Source organism: Nelumbo lutea, chromosome 4 (assembly GCF_056320005.1).
Source record: "Nelumbo lutea isolate HS-2025 chromosome 4, American lotus-T2T, whole genome shotgun sequence".
NCBI classification, from domain to species: Eukaryota; Viridiplantae; Streptophyta; class Magnoliopsida; order Proteales; family Nelumbonaceae; genus Nelumbo; species Nelumbo lutea.
The window spans coordinates 83,971,932-83,993,487 of NC_142687.1; the positions used below are offsets into that span (position 1 = coordinate 83,971,932).

The 21,556-nt window shown below is 34.5% G+C and overlaps 1 protein-coding gene and 1 pseudogene across 1 annotated transcript in view; both read right to left on the bottom strand.

Annotated features, from left to right (window-relative positions):
- Nucleotides 1–15,188: 15,188 nt before the first annotated feature.
- On the bottom strand, nucleotides 15,189–16,247 carry LOC148861421 (adenylate isopentenyltransferase 5, chloroplastic-like; annotated as a pseudogene).
- Nucleotides 16,248–17,034: 787 nt separating this feature from the next.
- The window catches only part of MDO1 (telomere-capping, CST complex subunit), a 29,667-nt gene continuing 25,145 nt past the window's right edge, over nucleotides 17,035–21,556 (bottom strand). The window contains exons 3-4 of the mRNA XM_088985709.1: nucleotides 17,525–17,678; nucleotides 17,035–17,426 (exon numbers count right to left, since the gene is read on the bottom strand). Coding sequence (XP_088841835.1) covers nucleotides 17,307–17,426; nucleotides 17,525–17,678 — 274 coding nt within the window. The 3' untranslated portion in view covers nucleotides 17,035–17,306. The remainder of the gene's footprint in view (nucleotides 17,427–17,524; nucleotides 17,679–21,556) is intronic.

Genomic DNA, 21,556 nt, shown 5'->3' on the forward strand with positions numbered 1-21,556 from the left:
CCGGTTGTCGATAGAAAGCAAGCCGATGACTCATCTGAGACTGTAGTCGATGACAAGAAGAAGACGAGAGAATGACCCACAACGTTGGGTGCTAGAAGCTCAAGAACGGGCAATAATAAGGGTCGTACTAGCACGACCATCGGAAAAAATTCAAACGCGAATGCTAGTTAAAGCACCCCACCCAGTTCGAATCCTGTCTTGGCAAACAGGGGTAGTGCAGCTCGTGAAGGTAGTCCGGAGCCCAAAGCTAAGAGGAAGAATAATAACATAGCTCGTGAAGGTTCACCGACAAGATTCCGACGCGAAGGAAACTGCAGAGCAGAGTAGTCCATGCGAACGCCTCCTTTGCCCCTCCTGCACCGTCGAACCTGGTGAATACAGAGGCAGAGGAGGAAGACGAGGAACAATAGAATGAACCGCCCTTTCTTGATATTTTTTAATAAAAGTTATTCCATTTTAATTATTATATAAAAATATTATTTTTTATTGATATTAAGGGCAAATTTATCTACCAGAAACCTTCAATTTTTACCACGGTACATCACCTTTTTTAGGCTCAGTTTGGAAGTACAATGTTCAGATCTTCGCCCCACAGGAGGGTCGTGTATTGGAAGTACAAGTATATAGGCTGCAAAACCTTACATTTTCTATTATTTGTATGTATTTGTACCTTATATATCTGTATTTGCACTCTTTCCAAAGCCTTAGTTTGAAAGGAGTACAAATACAAATATGCACCGTGCAAATATATAAAAAATAATACAAAATATAAAGTTTTGCACTCTATAAATTTGCATTTGTACTCGGAGCCACTATTCAGTTTTAAATATCATATCAAAATATTAGTATATTATTTAGTCTAATATATTTCTATTATTTAACTTTTGTTAGTAGGCTTCGATTCAGCAATTTCCTAACCCGACTAAGTTAGTTTAGTTTCGATTTGGCCATTTGTAAATCAACTCAATTATAAATATATATTAATATTTTATATTAAATTACCAAAATTAGTAATTTTCAATAAGTAATTCTTAGTAATTAAAATTTTCAACTTACCAAAATTATGAAAAATTATAGTTTAGGTGTTGATACTTACTAAATAGCATTCAATAATATCAATAATTATTGAAAATATAAAAAAAAATATTTTACAAATTAATTTAACCATGTTTTTGTTTTTAGATGGTTTATAATATATATTAAGAGGTGTTTTAAGAGGAATTTTAAATGGGAGAGATTGTTTTGGAGAAATTTTAGGAGGGGTTGAGCCAATTACTAAGTGCTTTAGGAAGAATTTTAGGTGGGAGAGATAATTTAGGAGTAATTTTAGAAGGGGGTTGGCTAAATGATTGGGAATATGAAAAAGAGATTTGGAGTGGGATTCTTTATAGAAGAGAGGGCTGCCATGTGTCTAGGGACCTAATGGCCTTATAATATAGTATAGAAGTATATATATATATATAGATAAATTGATGCTAATAATATTAAAAAATGAATATTTTTAAAAATTTTCTGTTTTTTAGATATATATGATTTAAGAACGTTTTTCAAAAAAACCGATTTCATATATAAGAGTAGTTTCCATTTTTCAATAAAACACCATCTATTTTAAGCAATGTCCTATTGTCCTAGACGTGTGTAATGTGGAACTGGAAGATGCGCTACTCTTGTATTTTGAATTTCTGACGGGAGGAGAGAGATGAGGCGGAACAAAAGATAAGGAACTTAACACACGTAAAACGAGAACTATGGTTTTATAGGGGAATGTACGTCCCACGTCAGCGTGTACAGAGACCGTATGGGCTTGACATCTGTATCTTACAACGCGCTGCTGCACTTCCATCCGCGTTGTAACACGAATATGGTTTCAAGTGACTTACAAAAATAACGCAATCTCGATTACTTATTTTTTTTTTTACATTTTTTAAGGATTTCTAGAAGATAAATGACAACTTTTTGCCTGAATATCAATAAAAACTAATATTTTTATAAAATAACTAAAATAATAGGAAAAATATCAAAAAATGGCAACGATACAGTTCATCGTATTCCTCTCCTCTGCCTCTGTATTCCTGCACTACATTCGAAGCTCTCTCAAGAGAAAGACAATGATTCACCTAGAAAAATAAAAAATGTAAACTATAAAAAAGAGGTTGGAGCATAGCTTATAGTAATAGTTTCTCGTGCATTACTGATGATGTTTCAACTTTCAAGCAGGAAAGAATTTAAAGTTAATATATAAAAAAAGAAAAAAATAATAAAAAATAAAGAATTAGGGTCTTACAGTGACATAACAACATACTGTTTACAAGGAGCTACGAGCTAAATGTCCCCGAGAAGGACAACGCAACCGAGGGATTGCGAATCATCTTCTTCACAAGGAAGGTTGCCATCAGCAGTACCAATAAGAAATCAAAGGAAAACCTTCACCGCTGATTTCCCCTCTTTCAACTATTTTGGGTAAATATTAGTGACGGTTTCGTCAAGCAAAAATTTACACCACCCAGCTCTCCACTGTTTATAGTGGTGATTCTCCCGCCACCAACTACAAGTCTTCCTATTACAAATTTACAATGGAATGTCAAGGGGCAGAATACGAGTGAGGAAAGAGATGGAATCAAATACATGTCAACCGCCTTTTCCGTCGCAGAATGTTAATCAGAATTCACGTTAAAAACTGACCCGTAGGGGCTGGTGGGTTATATACCCTGCATTATGCAGCTCGTGGGGATGATGTGGATGCAATTCGTCTGTTAACCAGTAGGGGCTACGATGTCAATGTACCCGACGGGGCTACGATGTGCCTTGCATTCTAAAAGGTTTTTTGATCGCATGTTGCTATAAAATATTTTTCTAGGTGAATCATTGTCTTCCTCTTGAGAGAGCTTCGCGTCTAGTGTATTGGCATGAATACAGAGGCAGAGGAAGACGATGAACAGTGTCACTGCCCTTTTTTGATATTTTTCCTAAAAAATTATTATAATTTAGTTATTTTATAAAAACATTACTTTTTATTGATATTCAAGGCAAAAAAGTTGCCCTTATCTACTAGAAACTCTTTTTTTAACCCCCCAAAAAAGAAAAACTTTAAATTTATTCGCCAAGCTTTGTCATTATTATGTTGGTATTAAACAGACTATATTAGTTAATGTAAAACTAACTTTACAAAAGGTGATGGCTTATTACACCAAGTCGATATAATTTTGTAATTCACTTATAACTTAAATCTTAGGCTCGTTACCTAAAGATTCAAATCATAGAAATACAAATGAATTAGTGTGTACTGTAATAAATTTATATTGTATTAATCAGACCGTATTAGTCAATGTAAAGTCAAGTTAAAAAAAGTTATTACACCAATTTTATGCAAGGTTTTAAAATCGAATTGAACAACGAATCGGTTAGAGGTTTGGTTTTCGAGTCAAATGGTATGACTGTTCAAACCGGACAGATGGCTGGTTCATTCTGAATAAAAATTAAAAAATAAAAAATAAATGGTCAAAATTGTTGGACGGTTCGAATGCCTGGGTCAACGGTTTACTGATCAAATCAACGGTTTTTGGCAAAATAACGATTTTGGGGTAAAACGTTGACCGATTCCCAATTTTTCTAGTCTGACTATTTGGTTTGATCCGGTTTTGAAAACCATGATTCTATGTAACATTATAATTCATTCATAACCTTTCATTACCTCATGCTTAGACTTGTAAAAATATAAGTGGGTTCAAGTGTATTCACATGAAGAAGCTTAGGGTCCATTTGGTTAATAGATTGAATTGGTTTCGGAATGGTCTATTTCTATGGTTTGTTAGGTTTAGATAGGAATTGGAATCAATTAGGATGACATTTCATTCCCAAGGGAGGAGGGAAATGGCTATTCCCTTAGATGAAAATGAGAAAGGGTTAAAAATTAAAAAATGACCCAAAAACGAAATCATTCAAATGAATGGCCCATTTTGGTATTAAAATTTAAAAATAAAATAAATAAAATAAAAATAACAAAAAATCGTTGAATGAGTCGATGGTTCGATCGCCTAGATTGACGGATTGTTGACTGATTCAAAGGTTTTAGCTAGGAACAAGGTTTGAGGTAAAATGAAACCAGTTATCTAGACAGTTCTTGGGCCGAACAGTCTGACCGCCTAGATCAATAAAACCATGAATAAACTTAGAGCTTTTCTTTTATTTTTTACGTGGGAAAAAAAAAAAAAAAAGTAATAAAAGTACTCCTTTCTTTTACCTTTTTTGTACGTCACTTAAACCATCTACGGTTACAACGCGGATGGAAGTACAACCTACGTTATAACATATAGATGTATAGCCCAGCCGAACTCGCATGAATTGATGATGAGGTGGATACGCTTAACCCCTACCAAGTTTAGTTGATTCATGCCCATGCAGATCATATATTTATGATGATGATAACAAAAAAAAATAATAATTTACTATTAAATCAATTTATTTGAATACATAGAATAATTGATACTTTGGTTAGAAAAATGATTAAAAAACAAAATCATGCATACGAATACCCCATTATTTATAGTTGTGAATAGCTCCCATGTTTATGCAGAAGAATGATCAGTCAGTCAATAAACGAGGAGATAGGGAGGAATCCGTTTGGAGTTACTCTCAAATGCGTTGGCGGATTTGACGTAGGATACAAGTCATCACCAAACAGCATTTATCAATTATTTGAAGAGGTTATTCTTATGTTATGTTTATAATATGGAAGTAGTTAAGTAAATCCATAATAGCCATGAATCACATGTCACGTATGACGAATGCCTGTACATAGATCATATTATTTAAGGGCACATAAATATGTACTATCCAGTTATAAATGTAGAAGCATCTTTGGTGTCTGTGATCACAACGGCTATTTTGATAAAGCAATAATTTTGTTTTGTGTATACGTCTTATATTGTTATTTGATGCCAGTTAGGTGTTACATAGGTAAAAAGTGAAAATTTTGTCTTTATTGTAAAAAATATATATTAAAATGATATTTTTTGTGTCCGAATCTGTGCCTCGTAACGCGTTTCAGTTGCAGATTAAAAACATTTTCTGTAATTTGTGTTATTATTCATATAGAGATGTTTTTAGTACATGGTGGAATGGGATTGTGAGATCAATATAAAGTTTGCTTTGTGAAAAGTATATCCGGATTTCTTATTCTCTAAGGCTATGTTTGACTTGAAGGAAAAGGTAGGGAAAAAAAAGGGAAAGACAGAAAAACCAATTCAAGGTTTGTAAAGGTTTCCTAAATTTTCCCTTCATTTCCTTATATTTTCCTTCAAACCAAATATAACCTAAATTAATCTTAGAGAATCAAAGACATCCATTGTTGTTTGAAATGTCTTAATTAAAATATTTGATCCAAAAAAAACTGAGAAAAAGAACAAAATGCCTACATGATGCTAACATGTCATAAATTTTTTGAACAATCAACTCAGATACCAGACACCTTCTAATGAGATTCTACTGCTCCATATAACAAATTGGATATATAGGAGTAGTTAGTTGTTCCATGAGCACAAACAACTGAGGTTAGGACTAAAGTGGTCCATGTATTCATCCAGCGGTTTCATCTTCACAAGGGAGTAGGAAACTCCCCACTTGGAGAAAAGCTTGCACAAGAAAAAGTTCTCTTTGTGCCAAGAAAAATTATCCTTTTATTTTGTTTTGCATACAAATGGGAAAAAGGGCTAAACAAATTAAATTATCTTTGTTGCTTCAATGATGTATCTAGTAGAAGGAAAAGAGAGAAAACGATAGAACATCATACGTTGTAGTGGTACAATTGTTATTTATATCATAACTGAATGACTTATTACTTTATCATTAGTGGATAAAATAATTTATTAATAAAATATTTTAGGGTACAATTGTCTGTCCAACTTCAGCTTTAGCTGTTAAAAGCACACAACCTCCTCAAAACTAATTCATTTAGTCTATTTAGTATTATTGATTTTTATGCCCCAAGGTCTCTCATCAGTTGACAGGTTAAATCTGTTTATGGTAGTAATTTCATTTGTATTTGAATAAATGCAGAGAAGTGCAAATGAACTGAGTATATATTCTGCTTTAATTTTGCTTCAGGTTTGGTTGTCATGTTTGCTTGTAAAAATGAAGGAAAATAATGTGATCCCTAATGAAAGATAATGGAAGACGGATAAAGATTTTTGTTTGGGAGGAATAAGGTAAGAAATAAGATGATCTGATTCTCTTCCAACATTACATGAGAGAGAATATAGACACACCATGTACCAAAATTCAGATTTGGTTTATGGTAACTATTTGAGGTTTAAGGCCGAGGGCTGAGCTGAAGATTTCATATAAGCTGGTTTTGTTGCTTTGAAGCACTCGGAATAAACTATAAAGAGGATAAAGTGGACAGCCCCTCAATGATAATTGCTTTAGATTCTTCAGATTTTTTTTTACCAAACAAAACTTATAGATTCTCCGCATGTGGTCCATCTTGAAAAGCTAGATGCCACTGTGCTTCAGCCCTTTGCCAGTCACTTTTTAGACTGTCTACATCTCTTTAGATAGTTTACTCAGAGCGCCTTAAAGCAGCTGAACCAGTTTAATTAATGTTCAGCTCAATATATTGGTATATAGTTTTTTTTTTGGGAAATTCTATTTTAGTACCTTGAACTTTGGGGGTAGTGTCAAACGGTCGGCCTATTTTGATAAAAAATTAAAAAAATAGTCAAAATGGTTTGAATTATTAACCGTCCAGGTCAGCGGTTTGCTGACCAAAATCAATGGTTTTGGAGGAAAATCTGGTTTTGGGGAAAAACAGAACCGGTCACCTAACCGGTTTCTGGTGTTTTGGTCTGATCGTCCGGTCCAATCCGGTTTTGAAAACTATGGTGTCAAGTTAGCACCCGAACTTTTAAACGTGTCACTACAGTACCCAAACTTTTACCTTGAGAATACACATCAAAAGGTAGACAATGTTCATTGTTTTCTACCTTGAGATTGAACCGGTTATCTTCAAAGAAAAAGAAAGGAAAAAACATGAAATATGATAGAATGAAACAATAACTAAAAGTAAAGAAATAACTAGACAATCATGTGTTTCAGATCTAAAGGTAGAAGACAATGACTTCATTAGTCTACAATCTCAAACACATCAACCGGTTCAATCTTAAGGTAAAAGACAATGAACAATATATTCTTTTGAATGGTAGTTTTGACATTTTTAACATATAACTAAAGATCGATTAACAACAGGGACCAACTTGACACTTTTTGAAAATTTAGATTTGCAATGACCCATTTAAAATTTTTGGTATTAAATTGACACTACCCCAAAAGTTCAGGATACTAAACTGTAATTTTCCTTTTTTTTTTAAATAATATTTGATGTAGAGTTCGTTTTTTATGATATTTGATAGATTATTTGGTATAGAGATGATTCCGCTTGAAAGCTTGTGTACACGTCTATAATCCATGATGAGACATCAAAAGAGTGGGAAAAAATCAGGAGGAACTATCACTATTCACTAGTAGAATGGGACCACATATCTGAAATTAGATTCGCATAAAAGTAAAACATGCACTGGTCTAATAGTGGATTGAATTGAAAGAGGATAGAGAGAGAAAAGGCGACGAAGGGGCGGAATACTGACAGGTCTTTCTCTTTGTCTTTGTCTTTGTTCAAAATAAAGAACGAAACAAATGAAAGCCCATAATGTTTTACATGTGAGAAAATGAAAATCTATCACAATTCAAGGAATGGTAGAAATTTCAGTGATTAGATTAGCCAAGAGATTGGCAAGTTTCAACCTTGTTAACTTCTTTAAAATATGTGTTCAAGGGAGCATTTCATTTTTGAATTTTAAGAGAGAGGAAAGTTGGCCAGTAGAATTTATAATTTTGTTTTTTATATACATTTTGAAAACGGGATTTACAATCTTATTGATTAAGAAATTTATATTCTTTTCTTCATCCGTTTAAGATGAATAAATAACTTTCCCACTGAAAGAAAAGTTACTAAAATTTTGATGGGACAAAAATAAAAATGCATTTATTATTTATTTATTTATATAAAAAATAAAAATGCATTTATTCGAATAAATATTTTCCAAAAAACACTCATCTAAATAAAAACACTTACAATCGTTTCAAAAAAAAAATTATTTATGTAGATAACTGCACTGATATTAAAATCATCATGAAGGTTCTATTTCTAGAATGATACAACTTCAGAATCTCTTCAACGGCTTTGTTCGTTGTAAATTGTAATCCACAGTCCAAACTGATTGCTACTTTTTAATTGCCGGTTTTGCCGCCCAGGCTTCTGCAACCATGAATGATCACGGCGATTCTCATAATTTCAAACCCAATATTATTAGTGACGGTGAGGAGTTCAAAACTCACATCAAGACGTTTCTTTATGCTTCTGCTATAAAAAGTAAAATGGTGGGGTTCCATGAATCCAAATACTCCAATCTCTCTCATCTGGGTAGTGGTTGGACGGGACAAAACTAATACAAATATCTGAAAGCAAATGCACATACAAACATTTTAAGTCCTCACCTAAACACACCCACTGATTAATTAATTCAATACAAATGACGATAATAATAATATTCATATTTCATTACCCCATACATGGTGTGTACTGTGTAGTTTGATTCGCATTTTGGAAACAATTGGTGAGTGGGGAGTGGGACACCCTGACCTTACTACCGCCACAAGAAGACGCTGCTGAAGTGTGCACAGGTAGGTTTTGATGGGTACCAATCAGGGGGTCTACACTCTGCAGGAGTCAATCGGAAAGAGTGTTAAAATAAATAAATAAAGCCAACGAAGCGGGGCCCAAAGCTCCATTATACCCATAATGGTTGTGCCGCAGTCTGCAACTGCAAGTGATAACAGAGGTTGCCACGCCATTAATGGTCAAAGTCTTTCAAAAACAGTAGGGCTAAATTAATTAGTGATGTGACCCAATCAACACACATCATTTAGGGTTTAATTTCTTGGTTGATAGGCATCAAAATCTGGTTTCAGAGAAACGGGCAAGGTGGGAATCTGTTCTTATCCAGAGAGAGAGGAGAAAAAGCACGAGCACGGAGCACGTTTCAGAATTCAGACTAAAAAAAAAAAGTAATGAAAAGACAATATCGCCAAATCATCACTTAACAGCTCCAATGTGTGGAGAGAAATATAACCACATCATGCATTCAACGTAGGTCCCCAATTCAGGCAATTCTTTGACTCCCAGAGGCCAGAGGCATGCGTTGGGTCCCCGTCCCGTGGTAAGATTAAGAAAATAGGGATGACTTGTTCTGCTCTATTTCTCTTCTTCTTACAAAAGTAAGCAAATGGAGTATCAGGTTCATGAAGTGATATATATATATATATATATAGGAAAGCAACAAGCAACAACTTAGTGCATCATTTGAAACTTTACTGCTAGTCTAAGCATCTACATCTATATATTAAATATGAAAAGTGTCATTTTCCTGTTCTATGGTTTATTCTCAAAGTTATTTTTTATTTTTTGGTTTTTTCTTAAAGGTATCTATTTTTTTTTACTTTTTTGAATTTTTAATTTTAAAATTGAACAAAATAACTCAAGTGACCCACCTTTAAGACTTACACATTAAAATACTATTAACGCTCTCTCTCCCCTATATATTTGCATTAAACTGTAATTATCAATAAAGTTTAATTATATTGAAATTGAGATATTCAATGATATATTATTGTGCTAAATAATCTACTTCCATTTAAATTATAATCTATTTATATTCCATTTGAAAATAATAAAAATTAATTAATCATGACAAAAAGTATTTATTAAGTTACTTAAATAAACTAAAAATAATTATTAATTATGGTTATTCATAAATATATTTTTATTAATATAATAATAAGAATTTAATTAATAAAAGGAATAAGATAATTAAAAATGAATATCAATTTAAAATTAATATAAAACTAATACAAAATTATCTAACAATTATTAGTTTTATAATTAATTTTTATTAATTTAAAACCAACTTAAGTTCAACTAAAAAATAAAATTTATATAGTTAATTAAGTTTCATAAGGAATTTAAATTTAATAAACACTTAATATGCTTAAATAAATTCAATTTTTACTAATTTTAAAATTAATAAAAGTATTAGTTTTAAACATAGTTTAACTATTTTAAAATAAATTTAAAGTCCATTATAAAATAAGGAAAATTATAAAAACCTCTTTGGGTTTTCTAACAATCCTATGAAACTCCCCATTGTTTTGAACCTAACAAAAACCTCACCTATTGTCTTGAAAAAAAAGGTGCAAATACCTAGAGGTATAAATCGGGCCATGCCGCCCGTGGCCCGGCACAGCACGGCCCACGAGCCCATAGCAAGTTGTGCTTGACCCGCTTGAGAACTAGCCATTGTCCCCCCTCCTCCCCCCCCCCCCCCTAAATAGCTATATAGTGGGGGCATTTATGTATTTTGGCTATTAGGGGAGAAAAAATGACAAAAATGCCCCCAATAACTATATAACAGTTAGTTTAAGGGGGCATTTTGGGTAAAGTGGTAAATAACTTTACAATGACCAAAATACCCCTCCCAACAACTAAAAACCGCTAGTTTTTAGGGTATTTTGAGCAATTAAATTATTTTCAATTCCTATAAATAACCTTATCCTCCACCATTCCCACCACACCAATTCAACAACTTTCTTTATTTCTTCTCTAGTTCTCATACTCTCTCAAGTTTCAATCTCCCAATCTCTCAAATCTCAATCTCTCATACATTCTCTGAACTCTGATTGATTGATTCTCCAATTCTCAACTTTATTGAAGTTTCAACAAGAAGAAGGCTTGCTCAATCAGCTCAAGTATCTCAAGTTAGTAATTTGGGAGGCTTGGACTCTTGAATTTGAAAGGCTTCACCCATTGAAATCAAGTTGGGATTCCGAATCGGCAATCTGGGTAAGTCCAATTAAATTAATTTTTCTTTTTTTAGAATTTAAAAAAATGGTCGGCTCCTCCTGAAACCAATTCCCCAATATGTTCAATGTCGACGATATTCAATCGCATCATGATAGTGTTAGCACCGATGTGGATGCTATTGATATTGATGGAACTTCCAACCCTAGTATTGATACTAAGGGAAAGAAAAAGAGGGCCTCTAAGTTGATTAGCTCGGTTTGGAAAATATTTAAAGTAGAGGAGGTTGAGGGAAGGAGAAAAGGAGTTGTTTGCCAAAAATGTAGGAGAGACTTTATCTATTGTAGTAAAAGTTGTATTGGCCATTTGGGCAAACATTTGCTCACCCATGAAAAGAAGAAGAAGAAGAAGAAGAAGAAGAAGAAGAAGAAGAGAAACAATACAGACACAAATTGGGTAGGGGGTTTTGGTATTAAATATTCTCAAGAGAAATTGATGCAAGAATTAGTAAAATACATTGTACATGCTGAACAATCATTTTCGTTAGCTAAAGATACTAAACTTGAAAAGTGGTTATGTAATTTTGTAAATCCACAATTTAAAAAAAAAAGTTTATAGGAATACTATTAAATTATATGCTTTAAAAGATTTTTATTCATATAAACAAAATTTAATTTATATGTTATCAAATCTTAATCCTAAAGTTGTAATTACTTCTGATGTTTGACTTCTAAAATTAACATAAGTTGTATTTTTGTTACCGGTCATTTTATTGATGAAAATTAACTTTTAAATAAAAGAATTTTAAGTTTTACTAGGCATGAATGGTCACATACTGACCCAGCAATTGCTACAAGCATTTTAAATGCTTTACATGCTTATGGAATTGAGAATAAATTATTTTCTATTAGTTTTAATAATGCTAGTAATAATGATTTAGTAATAAGTATTTTAAAATTGCAATTAAAATCATGTTTAAATGGTAAATTATTTTATATCAGATGTACATGTCACATCTTAAACTTATGTATTCAGGATGCTTTAAATATTATTTCTACTCATATTTCTAAAATTAGAAGTTGTATTATATATATTAAAATTTTTGGAGCAAGAAAACAAGAATTTAAATATTTATGTCAAAATTATGGTTTAAAAAATAAACATTTTATATTAGATGTTAAACATAGATGGAATTCTACTTATGCTATGTTAGAAAGTTGTATTTCTCACAAACAAATTCTTAGTGATTTTTATAATGCAAAAATGCCCAATGATATTATGTTTGAGGAAGACTAAGAAATGACAATTTGTATAAGAAATTTTTTAAACATTTTTATGATGCAACTAATGAATTATCAGGTATTTATTATCCAACTAGTTGTAAATTACCTTATTAATTAATGTTGATTAGTGATTGTTTTGCAAAATAAAAAAATAATCCACAATTTAAAAGTATTGTTGAAATAATGGAAAATAAATTTAAAAAATATTGTGAGAACATTTCTCTTATTTATTGCTTAGTTATAGTATTAGATCCTAGGATTAAGAAAGATGGTTTAGATATTTTACTTGAAACATATTGTGAAAATATGAATATTGAAATTGGAAATAAAAAAGAAGAAATTAATAGTTTATTATTTGAGATGTACAATTTATATGAATTTGAAGTAATAGGAAATAATTCTACAAGTTGTAAAGCTGCATCTTCCACTTCTGAACTTGAGCTTAGTAGTAGAAGAGAAAAACATTTTTATTTAATAAGTAGAAGGCAAAAATTTGCTACCTCAACCACAATTTCATTTGCTGAACTTAATTTTTTATTTACAAGATAATTTTTCTACTTTAAGTGAGGGAACAAATAATTTTGATATTTTAGCCTGGTGGAGTGAACATTCAAAAAATTATCCAGCTCTTGCCGCCATGGCACACTAACCCCTTCGGTGTCTACAGTTCCATCAAAGTCTTATTTTAATGCAGGCACTAGGGTGTTGGACGACAAGAGAAGCTATATGAATGATGAAAGTATAGAGATGTGCATTTGCTCTAAGAATTGATTGATGCTGAAGATAGATTACAAGACAAAGGAGGGCATGACACTACACCCTATATTTCACCTGAAGCAAATGATGAAAGTCATGAACAATAGGAGAAAATTATAAAATGATGAAGTCAATATTTTTTGTATACTCACTCAATGGTTGTATATCATTTTTCAAATTATTGTAAATTTTGTATTAATTTTATTTAACTTATTTGCTATTTTTTAATAATGTGATTTTGTATTTTCAATTTGCAGTATTGTATTTTTTATATTTTATTAATTTATTCAATTTTCCAATTTCATATTTCATTCATCCAAGTATCCAACCACTGTATGCTTTGTAATTTGTATCATTCAAATTTAAAAGAAATAAAATTATTTTTTTCTTCCAATTTGTTATTCCATTCTTATTTGGTTAAGTTTTTTTTTTTTCATTTATTTGTTAGATTTTTCATTTCTTATTTTTTTCAAATAGTTTCCAAAGCCCAAAGAAAAGTTAAATATTTTAGTTTCACACTTTTACTTAGCAAAGAAATAAAAAAAATCAAAAATGCCAAAAAAAACAAACAAAAAAAAAGGTAAAAAACCAATTTGGCCCAGTTCGACCCAACCCGACATGACTCAGGCCCATGCCACAGCCTACAACTCGCCCGACCTAGGCCCACGACACGGCACGGGCCTACATGGGCTTGGGTTGTGGGCCATGTCGCGCCAACCCCCAAGTTATCATAGGGTCGTGTCGGGCTGGCATGACCCATTTTACACCTCTACAAATACCTTCTTTTAGTTAGCATTCCAAATAAAAAATGTATTAATTTTACTTCACTTTAGCCTTTTTACATTTATCCAAGAAGAATAAGGAGAATTATTCTTTAAAAGTTGTCTAGCAAAATAAACTAGTGGAGGGTAAAGTTGAAACTTTAAATTACTGGAAGTACTTGCACTTTTTTCTCAAAACTATAGGGTAGGCCTATGTTATGGCTAAAACAAATAGGTGGTTTATAGAATTGTTATAAGAGGATTTTTCTTATAATGTTGCCTAAAAATAATAATAAACCAAAAAAATAATAAAAGTTATCATTAAGATACAAAAAATACAAATTTATCTAGAGAATAGGAAATTGGTCACTCTCAAAAAATAATATTTGAATTGAACTTAGATGTCTGCCATTTAATTGGAAATGTCATAGAGCTCCATTTCAATTTTGATGATAAATAAAGCTCGTGCATCGCACGGGACCTGACTAGTTGATTATAAAAAACATTGAACTAATTACAATGGTTTTGGTTTCATGATTTTGACCCAATTATTAATTGGGTCAATTCAGGTTTTTGCCTGTTTCAAACTAATTCAAACCAAAAATTAATTATTTTATTAAATATATATTATATATAATAATTTCTTATAATTTTTATCATATTTTATGTTTAAAATGGTAAATTAGATAGATAATAAATAAAATAATATAATTTAAAAATGTTTAATTCATTAACATTAAATAATTTAGTATTTTTCTATCATGTTTATTAAGATTATATTATTAAAATTAAAATTTTAAGTTATTATTTAAATAAACAAATATAATTTTTAATATAATCAGGTTTATTGGGTCTAGACTTGATAGACCCAACTATTAACGAATATAGTTTTGGGTCTATGATTTTGTCTTGATTAATAATTGGTTCGGTACTAGTTCTACCTATACCCAACCTGTTGACAACCCTAATTTTTGGTTTTGATTTTCAAATATAAACTCTAATTTCTTACTAAATCACTATTTTTTCTTTTTTTCTTTTGTATTTTTGCATTAATGTGTTCACATTAAAAATCTGTTGCACCCTTAGTTATATCGCTTTTCAATTTCTATAAAAATTGCAACCATCTAAATGCCACAAAAGTCATGCCTAAAGACTAAAGCTAGAACCATTTCACGATGCATGATGTTAATGCCACGTTCATTTTTCAGGAAGTGGGGGTAAATAAGTTGGTGGGTCCCATGAAATATAAATAAATATGTGCATTTACCTGGGCAAAAAATACCATCTTGAGGCTTGGGTAAATAACTTATCCATCCGCACAGAAAATTACTAATACGACCCCATTCGCTTTTCAGTAAATTATTTATTCAATTAAATGCACATATTTATTCATATTTTGGGTAAAAGTATTTCATAGAAAACATTTACCCAGATAAGTATATTTATTCATATTTTTTTTTACTTTTTAGATAAATAAAATAATAACCATTTTAACCATTAAAATTCTATTATCAAAAGGAACATTATTGTATCATCCAAGTGTTGATAACTTTCCCAATATGAATACCAGCAAATGCACCTGAAAAAGTGCATTTACCCAAATAAATAACTTACCAAAATGCAAGCAAGCCTAAGTGTCATTTGCCGGTATTCTTTTATTTGGGTTATATGTTCATCATCTTCCTCCAACGAGAACAGTAGTGGTTGCCTTCCCCATGATCGCCGCTTTGATGGTTGCCGTAGCGGCGAAGGCGGTGGGAGTGTGGTCTTCGGTTTTGTAGAAGAAATGCCTGACGATGTTGGTGCCTGGCCCTGCCACCAGCTTCTCCCAGGCCTCCTTCGCTTCCTTGTCGTGCTTCAAGAACACACTGGTGGCGCCGAGTCAGTGCATTTTCCCCCGCAGCATCTCCTTCAGCCGATAAATTTTCTGCAACTGGCAACGGGCTAACGTGTAGGTGTTCACCTTGATTTCCTCGATCGCCTCCTCGAGGATTATCACCAGGGTTTCTTCATCCTCCGGTGCTGCAGCTTTTGCTCGAAGGAAACTGTCCATCTCCGGCACCCCGGTGGCCCGCCTGATTCCCCATGAATAGTTGGCTTCTGGTTCAAAGAACCTCCGCATCTCGTCCACCAACCCGGCCTCAACCACGCGGTCCACTCGTTTGTCCAAGCGAGTGGAGCACAAGCAAGCACACGCCCACCCAGAGGAAGCAGTAGTCGTATCTCAACTGGAACTCAAGATCGTCCACTGGTGTGATTGCAAGCTCCCATTATATTCTTGGATGGAGCTTCGACAGAAACGGCCAAGCGTAAGAAATGGGTCTAATATGCCGCTCACCACCGCTCATGTACAAGAGCCTCTCCTGTTGCAACACCCGATCACCAGTTTTTGGGTCTGATACGCCGCTCACCACCGCTCGTGGTGCTCTATTTCTTGGCCGACTGGCAAGGACTGCAATCTCTTGGTTGCTGTAGACTTTTACCTCAATGATTTACCAAACGAGAAGAGTGTCAAATGGGACAAACATCTGTTCCCATTTTACACTCTCATGAACCCATTGGTGTAATAATCCTCGGTGTAAATTTAGATTTACACCGCAAACAAACGTAGCCTTAGGCTCTATTTGTTTATCCAGAATGGACAGAAAACTTTCCAGACTGAAAAGGTAGAGCTACCATTTTGTTTTCCAACCCTAATAATTTGTTGTGCTATCTATGAAAGGCAAGAAAAAGAAAGTAGAATGCGTTCATTAATCATTATAAAATGAAAGCGAAAATGGAACTCAAAAAATTCCCTTCAATTTTCATTTTGCATTTGAAACAAATGGGCTCTCAACAGGATCGAAATGGAAACCTAAAACATCCACAAGCCACCACCCTTTCAAGTTCCTACATTCACCACCTGGACCATTATGGACAAACTTACCTACGAAACTGTATGGTTGTAACACAAGGATTCAAAGATGGGCACTATTTCATTATTATCGAGACACGGTGCCGCCGACATAATGTGTTCATTTGACAGTGAAAAGTGAAAACGACCCTTGGGCTTTCCACTTTTTGAAGAGGGTATTATGAAGCAACATAGACCACATGAATAGCTAAGATAATGTGGCACGGAGAGTGGAAAATATGGGCTACTCGCCGGCAGGTGGGAGCCCCTTCTATTATGTCTTGACCAGCTTGAAGAATTAATTTAGTTTGAGTATAATTGCTCCACTTGTCCATCTACATCTTTAATAAATCTTGAGAGAGAGAGAGAGTGTGTTGATTAGATGAAATAGCAAACGTACCAGAAAAAAATGAAATATTACAGAAGACACAATAGTTCAAAACTCTTTCCCAAAGTCTGGATAGAGTTTCTCCTTCTCAATTTTCAAAATGTTATTTTCTAAAACAAACATCTATAAAATATTTACTTGTATTCAAGTAATTGGAGTTTTGAGCACAACAGTCATGAATTTGGGGTTTTTTCGTAAATCGTAATTAGCTGAGAGTAAAAAATTACAACACTAGGCACCAAAGGTCTAACTAGTTTACCTTAGCACCAAAAACACAAATTCCTCAAGCTGAATTTTCCGAGCAACAAATTTTGGACTATGTAGCTTGATCACTCGTGTGATTGGATTGAAACTGCCTCAAAAGCTGCAGAGACTGGTAGTAGAGGTTGAGATCCATACCATCTACATTCCTACCCACCCGTGCCTCTAGAATTGCCTAAAACAACACAAATAGATAGGGTACAAAACAGCATGTCAATCACGCTGTGAAGGGAAAAATGATGGTATAAAGGTCCTCAAATGAATACCCTTCACCTCATTATTGGATTGAAGGAGGAGTTCACCAATGAATTGATAGATAGAGCCTATTCGAAGATTGAGGTCTCTCAAATGTCGAGTGTCTATCTTCAGCCTGCAACTTCCATCAACAATTACAGCAATTGCAGCCTCTACCGAGTATTCTTGTAGCCTAAAAGAATTATTAGCAACAAAACTTCCCACAGTGAAACATTTCCAAGCTTTCCTACCTTTATATGGAGTGTTCGAGAAATCAGAAGGCATTCAAACAATACGATATATATAACAATACAATCTGATCTTAGTATTTGCATAACTGAATCTAATTGTAAAACAATTTAGGGAAAAATAAAACTTTATAAATATAATGGCATGGCAATGGGCAGAAGTAAAACATATCAACTGGAAGTCGCTTCAAGGGAGCAAAAAGAGGAACTTTATGTCTATCATATAACGCAAGTCTGGAAGTAACATATCAACTGGAAGTCGCATCCAGGTCAAACAGTTCGGACGGTTTGCATTAGGGAAAATATTTCTCATATAAAACTTTTATATGAGAAAGGAGAAGAGACTGTTGTCGACTGAGAAAGAAGAAAAGAAGGAAAGAGAGAAAGGAAAGAGAAGGAAAAAAAAGAAAAAGAGAAAAAGGAAAGGAAGGAGGGAAGGAGGTAGTGGCAACAAACGCAGATCTGAGATCTGAGATCGATTTCTCTGCAATCTCTCTCTCTCTCTCTCTCTCTCTCTCTCTCTCTCTCTGTCTCTGTGCTGGATCTCAGATCTGAGTTTGTGTCTCGGACTCTCAGTTTCTCCCCTCTCTATCGTTTGCAATTTTCTTAAACTGTGAACCATTGTTCGGGTCGAACAAGTCAACGGTTCGACCACCTGGGTCTGACCGTCCGGATCAACGACGGTTCAAAAACATTGGTCCCAGCTATCTGGCATCTTGGGAGGGGTAGACTGGATACAGTCCTGACCTTTGGCATTTTTTGCACAAAGTGGCTGTTCTCAGACTTTTTTTTTAATCATGTTTTTTTGAAGGTCTACACAATGGGAGGGGGGGGGGGGGGGGGATAGCTCATCCCCCAACCCAGGTGCAGGTGGGACTCGATCCCAAGTCTCTGCTACGACCAACAGGAGACCTTACCAACCAATTGGTTGTCACCTTGCAAGTTGCAAGTGGCCACTCTCAGACATGAACCCACATTTGCATGCTACCACCCAAGATTTTATCATTACACTAAGGAATGGCCCCTTACCATCTCTTAGATAGATTAGAATATATCACCATCTCGCCTGGTGTATTTTTTTTTATCAGCAAAAGAGAATTTTATTTGAAATTAGGTTAAAATAAGGTTTCACATTTTGGTGTATGGGATTAAATCTCCCACACTATTACAAATTTCTGTCCCACTTTACATTGCACCCCAAAACAATTGTTGCCTTAAAGCCCCTTGTTTAGCAAGATAATCAGCTAACCCATTTGCACTCCTTCTAACCCATTTGAATTCAGCCTCTACCTCCCTTGCAACATTTTCCGCTTCCCTTATCACTCGTTTGAAGGTCCACAGAATACTTCTATTGTATTTAGCCCAAGAAATGATCACCTTGGAGTCCCCTTCAACCTCAATATGCCTCATTCCAAGTTGCTTAGCTATCTTTGGTCCTTGTAGCAATACCATTAACTCAGCTTTTAGAGAGTTGACCATGCCAATCGGTCCAGAGAACAAAGCTAATATTCTCCTTTCAGAATTTCTGATTACTCCCCCAATACCTGACAGTCCCGGATTCCCAAACGAGCTTCCATCAAAATTCAGTTTAAACCTGTTACCATCTGGAGGTTTCCATTCCATCCTTACTTTATTTTTCACTCTTGAGGATTGTGTTACTTCTGTCCAAGATCTTATAATGTCTATGACTGAGAAATCTTGAAAGATATGCATAGATCTTACCGAGCTACTTTAACTTTGATTGTGTCGATTACCTTCTCCATTGTTCTACTCCTGTCCAAGAATATTTTGTTGTTCCTTTCTTCCCAAATCACCCAACAAATAGCTGCCTTTGTAGCTTTCCACATAACCTTCCCTCTTTTCTTTGGTTGACTCAAAAAATCCCGGTTGAAGAGCCCTACCATATCTTGAGGGGAAACCCACCTGCAACCAAAGAGAGTGATCTCAGTAGTTTGCAGCCATATCTAGCCCCTGGAATCATAGACAACCCACACTCAGCCGTTGCACTGGACCAAATTGCTTTGTTCCTAGTGATCTCAGCAACTTCATTTGACCTATTTCTCCCTGTATATAAATGGAATAAAACCTTTCTAGTGAACATGTTGCTAATTGTTTGCTCTTCCACCAGAACATTCTCCTTCACGAATGTCAAGTACCTTCTAGTGATTAACATATCACAAACTACATTTCATGTTGTTCAGATTCACCCTACAGAGTAGAAAGATTTTTTTTCTCTTTGATGAATAATAAAGCATTTCATTAAAATTAATTAAGATAGACTAACAACCGATACAGTACATAGTTCTCCGAAAAGGCGTGAGACACTGCCTCAAAAAAAAAATTACAATGTAGCCCAGAATAAGTGATCTTTATTCACCCCTTGCTTAGCTAGTATGTCTGCCAGCCCATTAGCCGTTCGTCTCTCCCACTGAACTCTAACTGTTAAATTAGAAGTAAGCCACTTGAATCTTCTCATCACCCCCCCCCCCTGAAAGACCAAGCTACTGTCTCTAGTTCTTTCAGCCACCCAATTACCATAATAGTGTCTCCTTCAACAACTAGATTCCTGAAGTTCATCTCTTTAGCAATTTGAACTCCTTGTAAAACAGCTTGGACCTCTGCACTCACCACATCCCCCACTCCAATTGGACCAGAGAATAAAGCAACTATCTGGCCCTCTGCATTCCTGAAACTCCTCCAATACCAGAGGGCCCAGGATTACCAAAGCTGCTACCATCAAAGTTTAGCTTTATGAAGCCTTCTCCCAGGGGTTTCCAGGCTAGAACATGTTTGCCCTTAATCAAAGAAGATTTAGCAACTAGTTCCCAGTTTCTCCATATGTCATCAAAGGAGAAAAGTGAAAATAGATCCAAAGCTTTAGCCCAGTTAATAGCCCTAAACAGCAGACAGTCCCAAACAGTAGCCTCATCTCTTTCTTTATCATTGAATATTCTGTTTTTTTTCCTCCCAAACTGTCCAAACAAAAGCAGCACCAACACATCTCCATAAAACTCTAATTCTCTAAGGCCACCTGAAAGTTGTAGGGTCAAAAAACACCCCCTCCCCAACCCCCCCCCCCCCCCCGTGAATTTGCAAAGGCATCCTCCACCTGCACCCAAAAAGACCAAAGACTGTTTCCCAAAGTATCACAACAAAAGGGGCAGGATATTAGAAGATCGTAACAGCTTTCTCCATTTGCTTTGCAAAGAAAACACCAACTTGGGGAGATACAAAGGTTGGGTCTCTTTACTTTTGTTGGTTATCCAGAGTGTTCAATTTCCCAAGAGAAACTTCCCAACAAAGGGTCTGACCTTTAGGGGGAATGGGCTTAGACTAGATTTCCTTACAAAAAGAAAGGTTGAGAGTTAGGGATAGAACACACAACTGAGAGATAAAAGAGGCACAAGAAAAAAGACCCGGAGAGTTGGGAGTCCAGATTCTAACATCAGGTTTAGAGAAATCCCAACAAACATTGTCAAGGGTTTTGAGTAACAAAGCAGCTTGATCAAGCTCAGAGTCTCTCAGGTCTCTTCTAAACCCCAAGTTCCAGCTAAATCCCGAGGATTGGGAGAAAGAAACAAACCGTTGAATGGGTTCATTTTTAAAAAGGGAAAGGGAATACAAAGATGGATAAAGGTCCTTAAGGATGGAATTACCCATCTCCAGTACACATATCATACCTGATGAGGCTGAGGAATTGGGGAAGGACACCGTGAATAGCCTTCCACAGAGAGTTCAAAGTAGCCTGCCAAGACACTCCAGCATCTCAACCATTACCTACACATCCATGAATACTTCCTACAACCTCGTGCCAATTGCCAAA